We start from the raw sequence: 17,621 nt of genomic DNA on the forward strand, positions 1-17,621 counted from the left end.
TCCATGTATTCTACATTTAGTGCACATTCAGTCACTTGAGCCATGTTTTCATTACCGGAATTCTTTCCTGCAAAAATAATTAGCATAACGCGCTGGAAGTTTTTATTTTTTCAAATGCCCTCATTGGCAGCAAAAAGGCTGGTATAGCCGGAATAAGCCACAGTTTTCACTAAAGATCATTGTGGTGGCGTCATACTAGCGCAAGAGGTGACTGTAACCATGCCAGTTCTTGCCCGATTAAAAAACGCATAGTAAATGTATTATTATCACCTTCTGCAAATCACATTTCAAATGCGCCTCTGTTGTAGTCTACTGCACAGCTCTCTCTCTGTCTGTCGCTGTCTCTCTCTATCTCATGCTCGCTGACTCGGGTGACACAGGTTTCACTTTTGCAGCAAACTCGTAGCCCGGTAGTTTCACAGGATAGACTACTATAGGCTTCTGAGGATATAGACTACACAAAGTTCTTACCCAAGAGCAATGCACACATTATTCTTTTTTTTTCACTTTTTTATTCAATAATCACAACAATAAATCATAGACATACAAACCCCCCAAGACATACAGTAAAGACAATAACTAACATAAAATGACATAGCAAATGCATACGCTTTTCATTGAAGAGGAAGTAGACAACAGCTGTCCATTTCCTACCATGAAACTATAATTATGAACCTCATTGAGAAATCTTTGCGCACGCAGCCAGCCATGGACACAGTGCGTTTCTAATACATTTACCTTAAAATCGTTTTCAATCCCAAATACAATGCTTCTACTGTTATTATTGGCTCCTTTTACGCACCTGTTTGTCAAAAATCACAGTATGCATTTTCACTGCAGGGAAAATTGTATTCTCCCGGTACTTTCAGCAAAAAATACTAGGTACTTTGCCGTGAAAATTCGGACGCCAAAACTTCCGCCACACAAAATGAGTGGCCATTTTCACATGACGTGAATTTCAAAATTGCCAGAACTTTTGAAAACACGTCCAGAATTTGGCTCAGTGAAAACGTGACTTTGTACTTGTAGTCTTTTATACTTTGTCATATGGCAGTGTTTTGCGTAAAAGAATGGCCGAGCTAAGTTCACAATGGGTCACAATCTGCCATTTTTGAAAAGTGTGTGTGTAATGTATGTGTAAGTCTGTTTGTGGGTTTCATAAATGTATAACCAATAAAAAAGTAATAACAAGCTTGTGCATAACATAATTACAGTTAATCCATTGGAGCACAGGTTCTTTTCCATCCTGAAAAGTAACTGTGTTGGACATAAAAGGTATCCACCGATAATATACTTATACTTCCTGTCTTTTAATTTCTCAGGTAACGAAGTCATTCAATAAGAAAGTTACCCATGTAGTCTTCAAGAATGGACATCAAGCTACATGGACCAAAGCTAAGAACACTGGTGTCAAGCTTGTTTCAGTCCTGTGGGTTGCCAGGTAATCTGTCTGTTTTTGTGTGTGTGTGTGTTGTGTGATTTACATTTGTATCCTTAATCCATTAAATAATACAAGCATCACTTGTAGAGTTCTCACCGGCTCTAACTGGGCCCTGCTGGGCGGCGACCCGAGGCTCAGCCCGGCCTGAATAACAAACTATACTTTTAGGTCCGAAAACCCCAAAAGGTGTCATTATGCGCTTAATGTCTGCAAAGTCACGCATCCAACAAGCTTTGAGCTGAGCAGATTGGGCCTTCCGTTCCTGAGATAATGGCCAAAACATCTTGAAAACGTCCACTTTCACAGATTTTCGATCGCCGATTTTCGATTGAGTTTTGGCCATTGTTGCCTGTTTTCTTTTTTTAATTTTCTTTTACACAGGCTAGGAAATGAATGTCGGACGGCGACAAAGTAGATATCTGAGTAAAGTTCACTTTGAGCTGCATCCAACACATCCACTGCCATTTTGGTCTGCTTTACCGTTAGGGGCAGTTGAAATGTAAATGTTGTGTGTGTGCACAGGATTTGATAACGCTAATTACTTGCTCATGTTCTGTTTTGTTTTGGGGTAAATGATTTTTCAGATGTAAAGATGATGGTGAACATGTGGATGAAGAGTTATACCCAGCCTTAAATGATGATGTTAAGACTGTGTTGAACAAAAAGAAAGTAAGTACTATATTGGATTTAAAGTGGCTGTAAAGCAGTAATACAATGTAATATGTATTCTCAGTTTGTCACACCACAGAATAACGTGTTATCATCAACCAAACAGTCAAATTGGAATGATTTAAAAGAAATTGCCATGTTAAAAACATATAGAAAATAATTTACATGTAGTCTTCTGTGTATTCTCTCAGCCTGGGGGCGTGTCCCATGTCATGAGGATTGCTATATTTGCATATTTCCCAGGATGCACAGGAAATGTGGAGTTGTTTACGTAGTTATTTGATACTGTGTTGGGTGGTTATGTTAAATTAGTGATTTTATTTTTTGGACCCCCACACACACACAGTCAGTCACAGTACATGACCAAGCAGTTATGGGTATAAATCGTGGGTACATGATTTTCATCTGGTCATTCATACATTTTTCGTTCTTGATTTCTTTTAGCATCGTTGCATGCAACCAGGAGAGAGGAAAACCCCTGATAGTGACAAGCGCAAGAAAAAGAAGTTGGACAAGATGATTAGAGACCTAATTCCAAAACCACCTTTCGGTAAGAGACCAATAGGGCTTTATAAGGGCTTTTCACATCTAAGATTCATAATGAAACCAAAGTGTTTTTTTCATTGTTGAAGATGAAAATAAGACACAATAACTATGATAACAAACTGTTTTACGTTGTTGCAGAATGCAGATAAAACATTTGCTACAGGAATTATACTGTCTCAGAATGTCTGGAGTTGGGTTTTTTGTCTCCGGAGATGTACTGTGTCAAATCTCACAATTGACTTTTAGAAGGAGCTTAGACATTGTTTTATTAGTGTGATCAGAAGGTTTTAATGAATTGGTCATTGTCAGTTATATTGTATAGTGGGAAGTTTTAGACTGTTTACAGTCTAGCTTGTTTCATGCCATCTTGTTTTCTATCGTAGGGCCCTCACACACTGGCCCGACGTAGGCATTAGTACGTGTTGATAATCATCTGTGCGTGAAAATCTGTGTGTTGATGGTAGTGTCCCGTCGACACTACCATCCTTGGAAAGCATCGCTCAACCGACTGAACAAACTCAGTTGCTGTCACCTGTTGATAACTATGGGGGCGAAGAGGAGGGTAGAGCTCTCTCGGGTTCGCTGTTTTGAGTTCTTTGAACACGGAACTGCTGCTACACAACTGTACATCCTGTGTGCAACTGAACTGCCCTAGTACTTGAATACAGAGACAGACAGATAGATGACAAGGTGAACTAGAAGTGTGCATAAACTGAACTGTCATCTGTCTTTCTGGAAAATGTTTCCTCCACTGCCGTGTGGTTTACTAGATGTCCCTACGGGTTCAGAGCAAAGCCTTTTGTTTATTTTTAGAAGACAAGGCATTATAAATTGAATCTTTTCCACTGGGTTATATAGAATACAAAAGTGATCATTTCCCTCTTAATGCTGCTTGTCCCATGATGTCATGACTCTTATCCCAGCGCATGTTTTTTTGCTTAATAATGCTGCTCACGCAGTCACACAGCAGCTCCATCAGCCAACACTGTCTGTATAATCCTTTCACCCAACTGATCTTCCAACGAAAGATCTAGGAGTCAAGATAACAAAGTTTGCTGTGTAGGCCGCTTTAGTTTAGACCTTAACTGGCTCATTATACGTGCAGAGAGCTCACTTTTTGGAAAATAGAATTCAGAATTCATAGTTTATTTCTGTCAGGCTCATATGAGTGTACTGCATTGAGCAAAACATCCTTTCAACTGTCAGGACCTGTTACAGGGAGCTCACATAAAATTACTGCTTAGTTCTCCCGACCTTGGGTCTGTCGAAAAGTCCTTTTCCACTTGATACTCCCGTTAACGTGACGTGAGCGAGAGAGGAATGAGTGACAAGTTTCTGTCAGACAATCCTGACCTGCTGTGAGCAACATTGAACGGAGTCTTTCATCACTCGAATCAATTATTTCGCTTTTTTGTGTGACTTTTGTTAGCCGTGTCTCCAAACACTGTTGTTAAAAATCCATTATTCCTCGTGCCATTTCATGTTTCACGGGAATGCACAGTTCAACGATTTAATTCACAACTTTTGCAATCGACAAAACGACTTCACCATCGACCAGCTACTCTTTGGGTGGCTCTCTTTTTACACCCTGCATGTGCTTGCATTCCTGCATTTAAATCCATGGAGTGCAGTTCTGTAATCATGTCATGATTGATTTTTCCCTCAGTGCCAGAAGATGTGTCTCCATATATTATTGATCAAGAAAATGGAATAGTCTACAGCCCCTCGTGGAAAAGGTCCGAGTCTATGGCACAGCGGTTGAGAGAAATGAAAGAGCAACGGTTAAACCTCTCACCCACAGGTATGCTTAAGCAGAATCTACTAGCTTAAATCCATGTTAACCTGTGACAGTGAGGTTATTGTATTTTTGCAACAATTGTACAACAAAAGTTAAAACTACAACCTGTGCATGTGACATTTTCATACTTTTCAGCCTCACAGATGGTAGAATCGGGCTCATCAGGACCACAGCCTTCTATTGGGAGTACACCAACCTTCTTGAAGTTTCTAGGTAAGAACTGATGATGACAGTGTTTCTGGACAGTCAGGGAAAATTAGCAGAATACCTGTCAAATCTGGGAATAAATTCCTTACCAAACTATTTCTTGGTAACATGTCATTAGATCGAACACCCTTTGGATCGACCACCAAACTCTAACCCAAACCCTAATCATAACCGCAGTAAAACTATGCCTAACTCTAACCCTAAACCTAACCTCAGTAACCGCGAGTCCGCGACGCGGGTGATTATCTAACCTGCCAACGCTCGCGGGTGATTATCTAACCTGCCGACGCTGTTCGACCCAACGGGAGTTCGACCTATGGGGCAGTCCCCAATTTCTTCACCAATGTGTTTGTAAAGGTGTCTAGTAACATATCTAACAAAGATTGAAATTCAACATCCCTAGCAAAATGTTTGACAGCTAGGGTAATTCTGGGTCTCATTCACTTACTATATACACTGTACTATAAGGGAAAAAATATGCTTTAAGTGGGGTGTGAGGGGTCTAACTAGGTGTTTTTAATTATTCTGAATCCATTGCAAGCATTTGTTTTGCACGAAAAACATTTAGTGGGAGAAATATGTGAAAAAGGTGTTCACTTCCGGCAGAAAGCGTGACAATTTGCACCTAGGGGTATTTTTGTGCGCTGAATTCAAAAACTGACGGTCCCAAGCACTTTTCTCAAATTCACTTTTCTCTAATTCATTTACCATAGGGTTAGGGTTAGGAAAAAAAGACCCCCCAAAAATCTTTTTTAAGTAGCATGTGAGGGGTCTATCTAGGGGGTTTTCATGATTCTGAATCCATTCCAAGCATTTGTTTTGCACAAAAACATTCCTTGGGCAAGAAATGGACCCCACAAAACTATGGTTTAATGAGTCATCACTTTTCACAGTTGTGTAGGGTCCATTTCTTGCCCAAGGAATGTTTTTCGTGCAAAACAAATGCTTGCAATGGATTCAGAATCATGAAAACCCCCTAGATAGACCCCTCACATGCTATTTAAAGAAGATTTTTTGGGGGGTCTTTTTTCCCTAGTATGGTAAGTGAATGAGAGCCACCAGATCCCATGGGAAAAGTGCTTGGGACCGTCAATTTTTGAATTCGGCGCACAAAAATACCCCTAGGTGCAAGTTTTTACGCTTTCTGCCGGAAGTGAACACATTAGCCTATTTTTGTTACATATTTCTTCCACTAATTCCTTGGGCCAAAAATGGACCTTGTGAAAAGTGATGACTCATCACTAAACCATTGTTTTTTTTTGCGTCTGTTTTTTGGCCCAATGAATGTTTTTCTTGCTAAACAAATGCTTGCAATGGATTCAGAATAATTAAAAACACCTAGATAGACCCCTAACATGCTACTTAAAGCATATTTTTGGCAGTGTTTTTTTCCCTTATAGTACAGTGTATAGTAAGTGAATGAGACCCAGAATTACCCTAGCTGTCAAATATTTTGCTAGGGATGTTGAATTTCAATCTTTGTTAGATATGTTACTAGACACCTTTACGAACACATTGGTGAAGAAATTGTTTGGTAAGGAATTTATTCCCAGGTCTTATTAAAATTCCCTGACTACTAGTGTTGAAAGCATGTGAGTGCTGTTGGCAGTCCTTCCCTTGTTGCTGTTACCTTCTAAACAATGTTTTTCTAAAAACTTGATTTCTGACTGATGACTGATTTTATCCTGAATAGCTGTGCAGTCACACCCAGCACAGTATTCAGTTTGTTTAGAATCAGGCCATGTGTGACTGCTTGAATCCGCCATAACCCATACTACTTGGCTGTCATCTGTCAGTTATCTGATGTTATAAGTTGGCCACAGAAATAAAAAATCACACCCGTGTGAACTGAGCGGTGGTTTACCCACCTCATAGATCATGTGTACCGATTTTTGTGACATTTGAAGAAAATATGTAGGAAAAGGAGCAAAAAGTGTGTTTTGGAGAAAATTCAAGATGGCGGAAAATCTATCCTGGCGCAAATGGGCATGGCCTATATGGGGAGATGCGCCTTGACCCAAGGTGATGTCTTGCATTGTCCCATTATAAGTCAATGGGGACAATTCAGCGTCGTTTTTTGCCGATTATGTCGCCATTGTAAGGCGGATCGGAAAGAAAGTTACTAGCACACCATTCCCGGCCGAGCCGCACGTTTTGATGTATATATTGCGGGGGTGGCGTAAATGGTGCGGGACTAGTAGCGTGCCGAAGTTTAGGCTACATACAGACACGGACGGACGGAGACCCACACACACGGCCACGTATAGGAGCGTTGTGACCACCGCTCAAAAAACACAAATGACATCATGTCATGAAGGGGCTCTGTCTCTCTCTGAATGTGTGTGGGCAGGATGATCGATCGATTGGGAATGTAGTCACACCTTGCCCAATTATTTTGATTCTGACGCAGGTATAACTGCTTAAGTCAGCCATCCTACATCCTAGGTGTCTGTATCAAAGTTTGTTAACCTTCGTGGTCTCTTGTGTATTGTCTGTTGAATACAGATATATTACTTCGGTGGTTCTCAACCTATTCAGGCTGTGACCCCCAAAAGAATCATATTTGAACTGGGGAGGCGGGACCCCCCCACCCTGACGAGCACTAAGAGTTGAGGCATTACATTTTGTATATCACGGTTCTATTATGAAAATAGCATATCTACATGCTCACACAGCATGCAGATCGGCTATTTTCACAATTTCTGCCTCTAGTATTTGACAATTTGGCCAATGTTTAATTTGTCACTTAAATTGTCACTTTAGGAATGTGCTATACACTTAAACGTTATGTTGGTTTCTTTACTGTTGATTGTTAAGTTAATCATCTGGGAACCCCCCTGGGGGTCTCAACCCACCCCACAGGTTGAGAACCACTGTATTACTTTACCTTTTAGGTGCAGCTCACCTACGTACATGTAGTAGCATTCTGCTTTAGACTTGGTAGCTATTTGCTTCCATCAATGTTATTGATGCTATTGATTATTTAAAAAAAAAAAATTCTTTCTTAATGCAGATGAGGAATCTGATGAGGAATCCAGTGCTTCTGCTGCTTATCGGTCAGAAGAGAAAAAGCTACATGGTGACGATGACCTTTTCGATCACAATCCACTCCTTGGAAAAGACTACGAGAAGCCCTGTATGTCACCTTATAGTGATGTCCCAAAACAGAAAGACCCTCAGAAGCCCTGGCTGTCACCTTGCAGTGATTCCCCAAAACAGAAGACAAAGAAGTGTTTGACACTCTCTGATAAAACTCTTACACAAAGCAAAAAGTCAAGAAGGACTTTAACCAAAAGTGAGCCAAAAGTGAAAAACATCTTCTGTTCTCCAAAAATCCCGTGCGCAGATGACGGTGAAGGCCGTAAATGGGGTGGAAGAACAAGGCAAACACGCCTGTCATTTTCTAGCCCTATTCCAGAAAAGAATAAAACCACGCCATCTCCTATAGAAAGTAACACTGATGCTCATCCTGAGATGTTCAGTTCATTGAGTAGCACTTCAGTCCCATCCATTGCTGGTAATGCTGTTGTCAATCAAGAACAATCTAAAGGACCATCAAAAGTGGATCACCAAGCAGTTAAGAAACCCAGACACTCATTTTCTTTGTTATGCTCTTCCGCTAAAGCAAAAACTAATACTAGTATTGCCTCAAGTACAGTTGACCAGGAGGACGATGTGTTTGACGACTATTTCTCTGTCGCCAGCCACCGCCTTAAACGGCACACAATGTTGTTAGGTCCTAACAAAAAGAAAAGAAGATATTCAGAAACCACAGTGCCTGACAAAAAGAAACCAGACGAAAGTGCTAAAAAGTCCTGCCATGAGACTAACAGTGTAACCCAAAAGCATCCTCACCAAGATGTCGAAGTGGACAGCTACAGTAGTAGCAGTGTAGATTCTGCAACTGGAAATGCAAGAACATTGCCAGTCATGAGCAGGGGTGAATTAACACCGCAGTCTGTCAAACGGAGAAGAACATTATCTACACAGCCAAATGAAGAATGTACGGCTGGTGCATCATTTGGCCGGCGGAAGAAACCCGATGTCAAAGTCTGTTCTCAATCCAGGGAATGTAAGTAGTCTGGGGAAATTAGGAAATAAAAGGAATTATAATGTGCCAACTTGGGAGTGTCAACTTGAACTATTACTAACAGTGGTTAGCAACTGTGAATTTGCTTTTTATTTATTGAGATTCAACAATCTAATAAAATGTGACTAGCTTTACTTGATACTTACAGTAGGGTTAGGGATTTTAAATTTAAATCATTGGAACATAGCTATGTTCCCTCAGCCCTCACCCCAACTCTGAAGCTGTGTCCAAACCTGAAGCTATTTCTTCTATTCTAGTCGCTTCTATCGCTTCACTTTGGTCGCGCAGGTCCGCGTTGGTAAAGAAATCATGTCCCGTTGGAATCAAGGCGAAACACCTGGAAAAAAGGGAGTCCAAACACCAAAAACATGTCTGTGTCTCCGGACAACAACAACGCTGATTGGCTGTCAGGATGCGATGGGATGGGGTGAAGCGAAGGTCGGTTCAATTGGATTTTTCCAAGTGGGGCGACACGAACGAGGCGACCGTTCGCGCCACGCTTGGTCGCGCGGCGTCTCGTCTTTGCATTCACTTTGTAATCGCGCCGCTCGAACCATCCAGGTTTGAACCCAGCTTAACCCCCAACCTCTTCCCTATCCTAACCACCAACCTTAAACTGAGGAAACATAGGCCTGAGTGAATGTAGGACCAATCCTGAAATTATAACCTATAACCACATGGGATTGCCCCCTGAAATCACACAGGATGTTGTTTATAATAAAATACTTGTATCTTTGTGCTAAGACTAAAACTGAGGAATAGATGTTGCAGACTAACTGATAGCTTCTGCAAGATATTGTCAAAAAGTACATTTCTATTTCCCATGGGAGAAACTCTTATGTTTGAGCTGTATATAAGATGCATATTGTAGTAATTTTATTTTTGTATAAAGTATTAAGATTTCGTTGAAAGACTGGATGTGATTTCAATGACAGATCATTGAATTGATGTAATCATGAAATAAATACGTTTCTGTCTTTTCTTTAAAGAGTCTTTACTGAATGGTCTGATTTTCCATATAAATAACAGAGTGCAGACCTATATTACATTGTTTATTAAAATATATTTTTTAGCATCTGCTTGTTTCAAGTAGGTTGCTTGCTTGTGCTACTGAACACAATACAATAAGCACCAACAAGTATAAATGATAAGGAAAGTGTATACAAGTCAGACTTTGCTTTGTTCTGCAACATGTTTGACAATATCTGGACTGTTCTGAATGCTGTGTGCCCCACCCATCTGGTACTCCCAAGCATATGAAAACAAACGCTTTAGAAGCACTTGTTTGAATCTTTATGGGACTTTGATAAACATCAATACACAATGCACCTGCTGTGTGTTTACTTGGCATTGTTTCCATATTGTTGTTTTGTGACACTACTTTTTTCAGTTGTAGATGGAGGAACTGAACATGCTGTTGCAGCTGGTCGCACTAACAGCATTTCTGAAAACATACAGAAAACGCAGGCGAATTTAAGAGTTGAAAGGGACAAACAAGACAAGGTAATGCCTGTTATTATTGCTACATTTATACTGTTATGGTGTTACACATTTTGACAGCAGTCAGCAGTGGGATCCATGGGTCCTGTTGTATTTTTATATATATATATATATATATATATATATATATATATATATATATATATAAAATCCTGGATTTCCTTTTTTCAAACGCATTTAGTGGACTTTTACTGCTAGAAGAACTATTTCCCATACCCATACCACATACTTGAATGTTTTGATCTTAATGAGAGAGAATGCATTTCTCACACATTCTGAAACTTTAGCTGTTCTCAGTGATGAAAAACTGAGAAGGCTAATCCTTGGTTTATGAGTGGAATCCCATGCAGACACATTTGCGTGATTAAATTCAGTCTGCGTAATCAATAAATTGCAAGTTCACAGTAAATGCACTGTAATTGTAAAATACTGACGGTTTGGGTAAGCTTGTCATGATTTTCAAATTTTCTGTGTCATACAGAATTTGTACTGGGGGTTTTGTAGAAAGTCCCATGTGTAATTCTGCTATTTGAATGCATTTGCTCTAAAACATCACATCTCTGCATATATGTGTTGTATATACATCAGTATATTCTGTATATCCGTTGGGTTCATTGTAATGCTCATCACAGTTTCCTTCCTGTCATCCACGATGGTACGGGGTGCAGTGTGCTTGTGAAATGCACCTGGGCTCAGTTTGTTTTTGATGTATTTCCTAACCTCAGCAAAAGTTTCTTACCTTACTCTTCTTCTGAATCTTTTGTGATGACTTGTGGTCTTTTTAGTAGAACAAAATGTTTACTATTCTCGTAGGGCTACTAAGAGACTTTGAATTGGCACTGTTGTTAGATACTGTATGGCATTGCAGCAAAAAAAAGTATTGTCTCTGGTAAATATTCTTGCCGTCTCCAACGTTGCTAACTGTCTTCTAAGTGGTGTGATTGACAGTCCTCGTCCTGGTATGAACCTGACTTATTCAGACTCACTCCATTAATTGACCAGAGGATTGATCCTGCAAGCTGGACCCTATTGGTTAGATGGCTGAATGAATGGATTAGATAGAAAGTCAATGGTTATATACTAAATATACTGTACTTGTAAAATAATGATAGTTTGGGTTTTAGATTAAGCATGGCGTTTCTCTCTCTTGGGGGTTTTGTACAGAGTTGTGTATGCTTCTCCATCAAGGAGAAGTGTACTACAAAATGCACACAATAACACAATACAAAATACTGTAATTAACCTTTTATGTAAAACAGTTTTCTTCCTTCCAGACAGATTGAAATCATGCAGCAATAGACTGCATATTTTAGTATGTCCAAAATATATATTTGATCAGCAAACCCGTCACATTGCATGAATAGAATCATGTTGGTGTGTGAGGGGAACCTCGAGCCATCGAGCAGACCGCGTCATACACTAAAGAATTTCCTTCATTTGTGCTCGGAGGCCATGCCACAGTTCACACCGACTCTTTGTCTGGCGTTTATTTTGTGCCACTCATTCTTCAGTGCTTGCCTTGTGTTGTTGCCAGAACACGACCACTGTTTAGGATAAGCCAAAAATACCCCTTTAGTGGAACCTCCTAAAGTAGCTGGCCATATTTTTATGGGTTTATTTATTGTTTAAATATGAATTACGGTAGATTATTTTCTTGCCTCATTATAACATTCCCCCAGCAGTGGGTTAACATTTTTACTTACCGAGTAGCACAGAAACAATTTTCCCCTCATCAAAGCAGTCATATCTCAATATCTCAGGGGTCTTCAATGTTTTCAGGCCAAGGACCCCTTAGTTGAGAGAGAGATGAAGCGGGGACCCCCACAACCTTTTCAGAGATTCCAATCATCAGTTTATTTTGGATTCATGCCAATTTGTGTTTTCAGATATTTAACCACTTGAACCGTCATTACTTAATAAACTTGACTTTTCACTCTGTACTTAGTCTGCTCTTTTTCCCCCTCTACACCAAACCTCTTTGGCGAAAATTGCCGATCTACAAGCTCACAATGCCTCGCGCTGCGAGGCATTGTGAGCTTGCAGATCTGCTATTTTTGGCTAAAGTTCTCAGAATGTGGACGCTAGGGTTCAAGTGGTGAATATAAAAAAAAGGAGAAAACAAGTCTCTATCACCCCCTAGGGGTCCCGGACCCCCTGTTGAAGACCCCTGCAATATGTTGTTTATGAGGTTTAATACCTGTGTACCGGACGGTGCTTCCTTTGGTGCTCATGGGGCTGCTGATCAGAGACAACATCCTGCCGAGCTACCAGAACATGATCACCAGTGGTGGAAAGCAACTAAGTACATTTACTTAAGTACTGTACTTAAGTACAATTTTGAGGTATTTGTACTTTACTTGAGTATTTCCAATTTCCAATATTTTTTACTTCCGGTCCACTACATGTCGGATTCAAATATTGTACTTTTACTCCACCACATTTATTTGAAAACTTTAGTTACTCGTTACTTTGCAGATATAAATTTAGCCCTATTTTATACCTTGGCTATTTGAAAATAGCAGATCTACTTACATGTGACGCATTGTGAGCTTCTAGATCTGCTATTCTCAAACATTTTGTACTTAAAGTAGATTTAGAATTCTAGTAAGAGTATTTCAGAAATACTCTTACTAGAATTCTGAAATAGTAACTATTTCTATATCGCAGTATTGATACTTTTACTTAAGTAAAAAATATGTTTATACTTTTTCCACCACTGATGATCGCTGACAGGAAAGAGCCTGGTGGCCCTGTCTGTCTGTCTGTCTGTCTGTCTGTCTGTCTGTCTGTCTGTCTGTCTGTCTGTAACCGGTGCTCAGGTGTTGGTGGTAATCATGGCCTGTTGTTGTTTTGTGGCCAAAGTACATGAGATGTAGGGACCATGGTCACCAGAATTCAAACTTACAGTTCCGTTTGTGAACATGTTTTTCTCGGCTTGTGGCCTTGGAGTTTCATTTCCTCTCTGGTCTACTCTGCAAGCAAACAGCTGTGAATCCCTCCACCATCACAACACCATTTGACAGAAACTAAAAGAAGAAAATAATAAATATATAACTGTCTCAGTTCCATGAGCTTCTTCATTGACTTAGAATTGTGTATTTTATTGCAAGCACACGCTGCAATCAACCCACAATTCATGGTTTTATTTATTTTTTGTCACTGAAAATCTGCCCTGAAACAGATGTTATTTACATGCTGTATTTGAAGCTTATTATCTATGATTCATATTCCTATTCCTTGAGCTCAAAGCCAGACTTTTATGTGTGGTGATCGGTAACTGCTTCTTGTATCACATATTGATTGAGGATAATGAATGAATACAGTGCCTCCAAATCCTAGTTTAGTGTATGATCAATGAAACCATCAATGAGTATCACAAGTCACTGTGTCGTAATAACTTTAAATAGAAAAAATGAAGGAAAAAAAAAAAAACGTCGATTATTATTTGGATCTCCGCCTTATAGGTTTGGGAGTAAAATAGTTAGAGAAATTGTGTTTTGTCATGTATTTCTTCTTTAATATGGTGTGTCTATGTGACTTTCTTACAGAGTATGAGAACATTGGTCATGACGAGTCTGTCAACTGAGTAAGTATGTTCAGACATTAACATTTTTTACTCTGTAACACTGCTGTATAATTAGTTCTTTTTTTAAATTAATCTCTCTCTCCGTCCATTTAATGACTCCTGTAGTCAGCAGAGCACGGTAACCCAGGTGGTTAACACTCTTGGAAGGTTCACCATCGTGGACCAGGTATGTGAGAGTACAACTCATGTGGTGTCCGGTCGTCCACGACGCACGCTAAACGTTCTTCTGGGCATCGCCCGTGGCTGCTGGGTCCTGTCTTTTGAATGGGTATGTAGCTCATTTAGGTAGATAAATGATCTCACTAAGGCCATGGCTACACGGAGCTGGATATTTCTGAAGCTAGACATTTTTTTGTGCTGTTGGGGCTTGCAGCCACATGAAGCTGGATATTTCGGCTGCGAAGCTGGATATTTCTTGAAGACATTGAAAAATATCCGATTCACTGGATCCGTGTAGACAGGGAATCCGGATATTTCTGAAGACTTTACTGTGTGTGTGCTTGTTAGACCTAGATATCTTTGTCGTGTGGACCTAGATATTTTTTTATGTGGATATCTGAAAAAACTGGATATATGAAATATCCAGCTCCGTGTGGACCTAGATATTTTTCTATGTGGATATCTGAAAAACCAGGATATATGAAATATTCAGCTCCGTGTAGCTATGGCCTAAACCCAGGCTTTGTGTTTGGTTCAGACTGAAAATGTAATTGATACATTTTGACTTTCCCCTCAATAGATTCTGTGGTGTTTGGAGAAAAGGCAGTGGATTCCGGAGGAACCATATGAACTCAAGGACAGTTTCCCTGCAGCAACTGTGAGTACCAGTACCAGTACGAGGCGTTGTGTGCTTGTAGATCTGCTGTTTTCACTACTTTTGTGCGACAGCCTTGTATGGTGAAGCAGGGCTTTACTTTGGGAAAGAACGTACACATTTGAAACTCCATTATGTTATCTATTACCAAAGGTGTCCTGAAAAAACAAACTTGAGGTGCAGAGTCATAAGGATCAAAACCAATTTGAAAGTTCCAAACGCCAGGTTTATTCCAATATTTTGACTTAACAAGTCTTCATCAGAGCTACATTATACAGTAGACCAGCTAGTATTCAACTAGATTAGGGCCACAATTGTAAAATGACGTGAAGTCGGGGGGCCACAAGACTGTGACAATAGAAATTAACAAAAATGTTCATGGTTAACCGTTTGACCGTTTGTTGTGTGCTATATGTCCGTTAAGACAGAACAATGGACATGTATGTCCAATAGGCTATGGTAACTTATTAGGGCCTGCTTCATACTGCATTCATGCATTTTGATGCTTTCTGTACCAGTCCTTTATAGTGCACAGACTTAGATTTTGATATTAAGGAAAGTGGAAGTAGATACAGTATTTCAAGGGTCATTGGCATGGAAGCGTCTTTGCGGAAGCGTATTTGAGGCAGGCTGGCAAGGTGAAGTGTTTACATGAATGAAAGATTTTTGCTTTTGAGCTCCCGATTGATAAGAGCACTAGATGTGTTTGAAGTGAATGATGATGGAGAAGATGAAAGATGGACACAATCCAGGGGAATTATTTATTTGGGGTAAATGGACAACATCCACTCAAGACCAAGAAATAGTTTCAAATGGATGGTGGGATGGATGGACTGCACTCAGAACTCATCTGTTGAGCTCTTGTATGTTGCAGAGCTATACCTTGCTCCATGGTGAAAATATAAATGGCTGAACATTCAAAATGGTCATCCTGTACAAACAACCACCCAATAATAATTTGTTACATTTATTTTTACATTGGAATATGGAATGTTCTCCAGTGTCCACAAGAAAGCTCCGCTGGGGCTGAATTTGGCCCGCGGGCCTCCAGTTGAATATCACTGCAGTAGGCTTTGATGAATCCTTGATTAGTCAAAATGTTAACTGTGCTGTGATAAATCTGGATTTTGGAGCATTTAATTAAGTGTGCAAGACTGCTAGTCCTATTTTCCAATTGGTTACCGAAGGGCCATCTTCAGTGTAATCGATGTTGGCTAGCCACCTCTGTCCTTATCCAAAGATGTTGTCTAGTATGTCCCATGGTCTTTACTGTTGTCAGTCAATCTTTTAATTTAAATAGCAGTGTTAATTCCAGCTTGAAAATTGGTTTATTTCCAAAAAAAATTACTTTCACACTCCATAAATAAATAAAAAATGACGTGTATGTGTGCAACAACAAAAAAGGTCATGTCAATGCTGCAGTTAATAGAAATAATTTATTTCTTCGACATTATTGCTTACATTCTTTGTTTTCACTCATGTTCTTGCTTGGTTTTGTGGTTTTCACCTACGGCATGTTCTTGCTTGATTTGTCTTGAGCCGGATCATTAAGTTATCATTAAGTTATAATAAGTCACTGAACCCCCAGGCAGACGATCAGACTATTAAAGGCTAGAATGCCAAGGCAGAAGGAAGTGGGTCGGAAACCTGCTAATTTTTATTGCCAGTCATTCATTTTCACAGTGTTTTTCTTAAACATCCTGTGTGAAATGTGGATGTTGCCGCTTCCTGCACTCGTCGTCAATCATGAATCACTGTCCTCTCCAGCGTCTGTTCCGGAGGCATGAGGTCTTCATACACGTGAATGTCATCACATTTCCCTTTTGAAATTCCATTTACTGTTGTTTTTTTGTGGTGAAACCAAAGTATTTGGTTGAGTCCCCAAGGCCCTTTAACCCATTTAGGCCTAGAATTATTGAATGCTTTAACCAGTGAAAAATAGCAGATATACAAGCTCACAGCGCGGCACCGAGTGCCGCGCTGCGAGCTTGTAGATCTGCTATTTTTGAAAAAGTCGTGAAAATGTGTGCAAATCTTTGAATATATGTATTTTCAAAGCGAACGTTTGTAACTCAAATTTTGCTTCTGGGTGGTCCCTGGAACTAGATATTTTGAAATGGGGGTCCGTGGCCAAATAAATATCATTTTGGGGGTCCTTCACATGAAAAGGTTTGAGAACCACTGACATAGTAGTCTCTCAAGAACAGACTAACTGAGCCCCAGTTAAGTGAAAAGGACCTTTTCTTTGACGATGGCTGGTCAGATTGCTGTCATAGAAACATAGGTTTTTTCCAAAAATCTTAGAAGGATTCAAAAGACACTTATAGAATCGGGTCAAAATTCAAATTTTCACGATTTTTCAAAAATAGCAGATCTACAAGCTCGCAGCGCGGCACTCGGTGCCGCGCTGTGAGCTTGTATATCTGCTATTTTTCAATAGTTAAAGCATAAAATAATGAAACACAAAATGTTCTGAATGGGTTAATTATACCTCAAATTTAAATGAAAGCATTTTGGGTTTTATGTAAATGGTAAATGGTAAATGGTGCATTTATATAGCGCTTTTAATCCAAAGCGCTTTACATAGATTGTGCATTACATTCACCCATTCACACACACATTCATACACCGGTGGCGGAGGAAGCCATGCAAGGCACCAACCTACTCACCGGAGGCAATTAGGGGTTCAGAGTCTTGCCCAAGGACCCTTCGACATTAACTCAGGGGGAGCCCGGATTCGAACTGGGAACCCTTCGGGATTTATACCCTTTGTGCTCTAATACCAGTTTCTCTACCCCTGAGTAAGCCACACAATCCTCTTCCGCTCTTCTGCCCTGTCTGTTATCTGTCGAATGCAGTATTTCACAATCCTATCCTAAGGTCTATACTGCCCTACAAAGGCAGAGTGCAGTAACTACGTTTTTGAATTCCACCAAAAAATGGGTTTAAAAGTGTTACAGCTTATCAGCC

General features: G+C 39.9%; 1 protein-coding gene across 1 annotated transcript in view; it reads left to right on the top strand.

Annotated features, from left to right (window-relative positions):
* mcph1 (microcephalin 1) overlaps positions 1-17,621 on the top strand; it is a gene marked incomplete at its 3' end in the record, with an annotated part of 45,345 nt that overhangs the window by 4,549 nt on the left and 23,175 nt on the right. Inside the window, exons 5-14 of the mRNA XM_080740746.1 lie at positions 1,323-1,441; positions 2,026-2,110; positions 2,555-2,660; positions 4,329-4,457; positions 4,590-4,667; positions 7,675-7,797; positions 10,884-10,906; positions 13,800-13,837; positions 13,943-14,105; positions 14,577-14,654. Of these exons, the coding sequence (XP_080596872.1) occupies positions 1,323-1,441; positions 2,026-2,110; positions 2,555-2,660; positions 4,329-4,457; positions 4,590-4,667; positions 7,675-7,797; positions 10,884-10,906; positions 13,800-13,837; positions 13,943-14,105; positions 14,577-14,654 (942 nt within the window). The remainder of the gene's footprint in view (positions 1-1,322; positions 1,442-2,025; positions 2,111-2,554; positions 2,661-4,328; positions 4,458-4,589; positions 4,668-7,674; positions 7,798-10,883; positions 10,907-13,799; positions 13,838-13,942; positions 14,106-14,576; positions 14,655-17,621) is intronic.

The sequence above is a fragment of the Nannobrachium achirus genome (assembly GCF_963921795.1).
Source record: "Nannobrachium achirus genome assembly, chromosome: 13".
NCBI lineage: Eukaryota > Metazoa > Chordata > Actinopteri > Myctophiformes > Myctophidae > Nannobrachium > Nannobrachium achirus.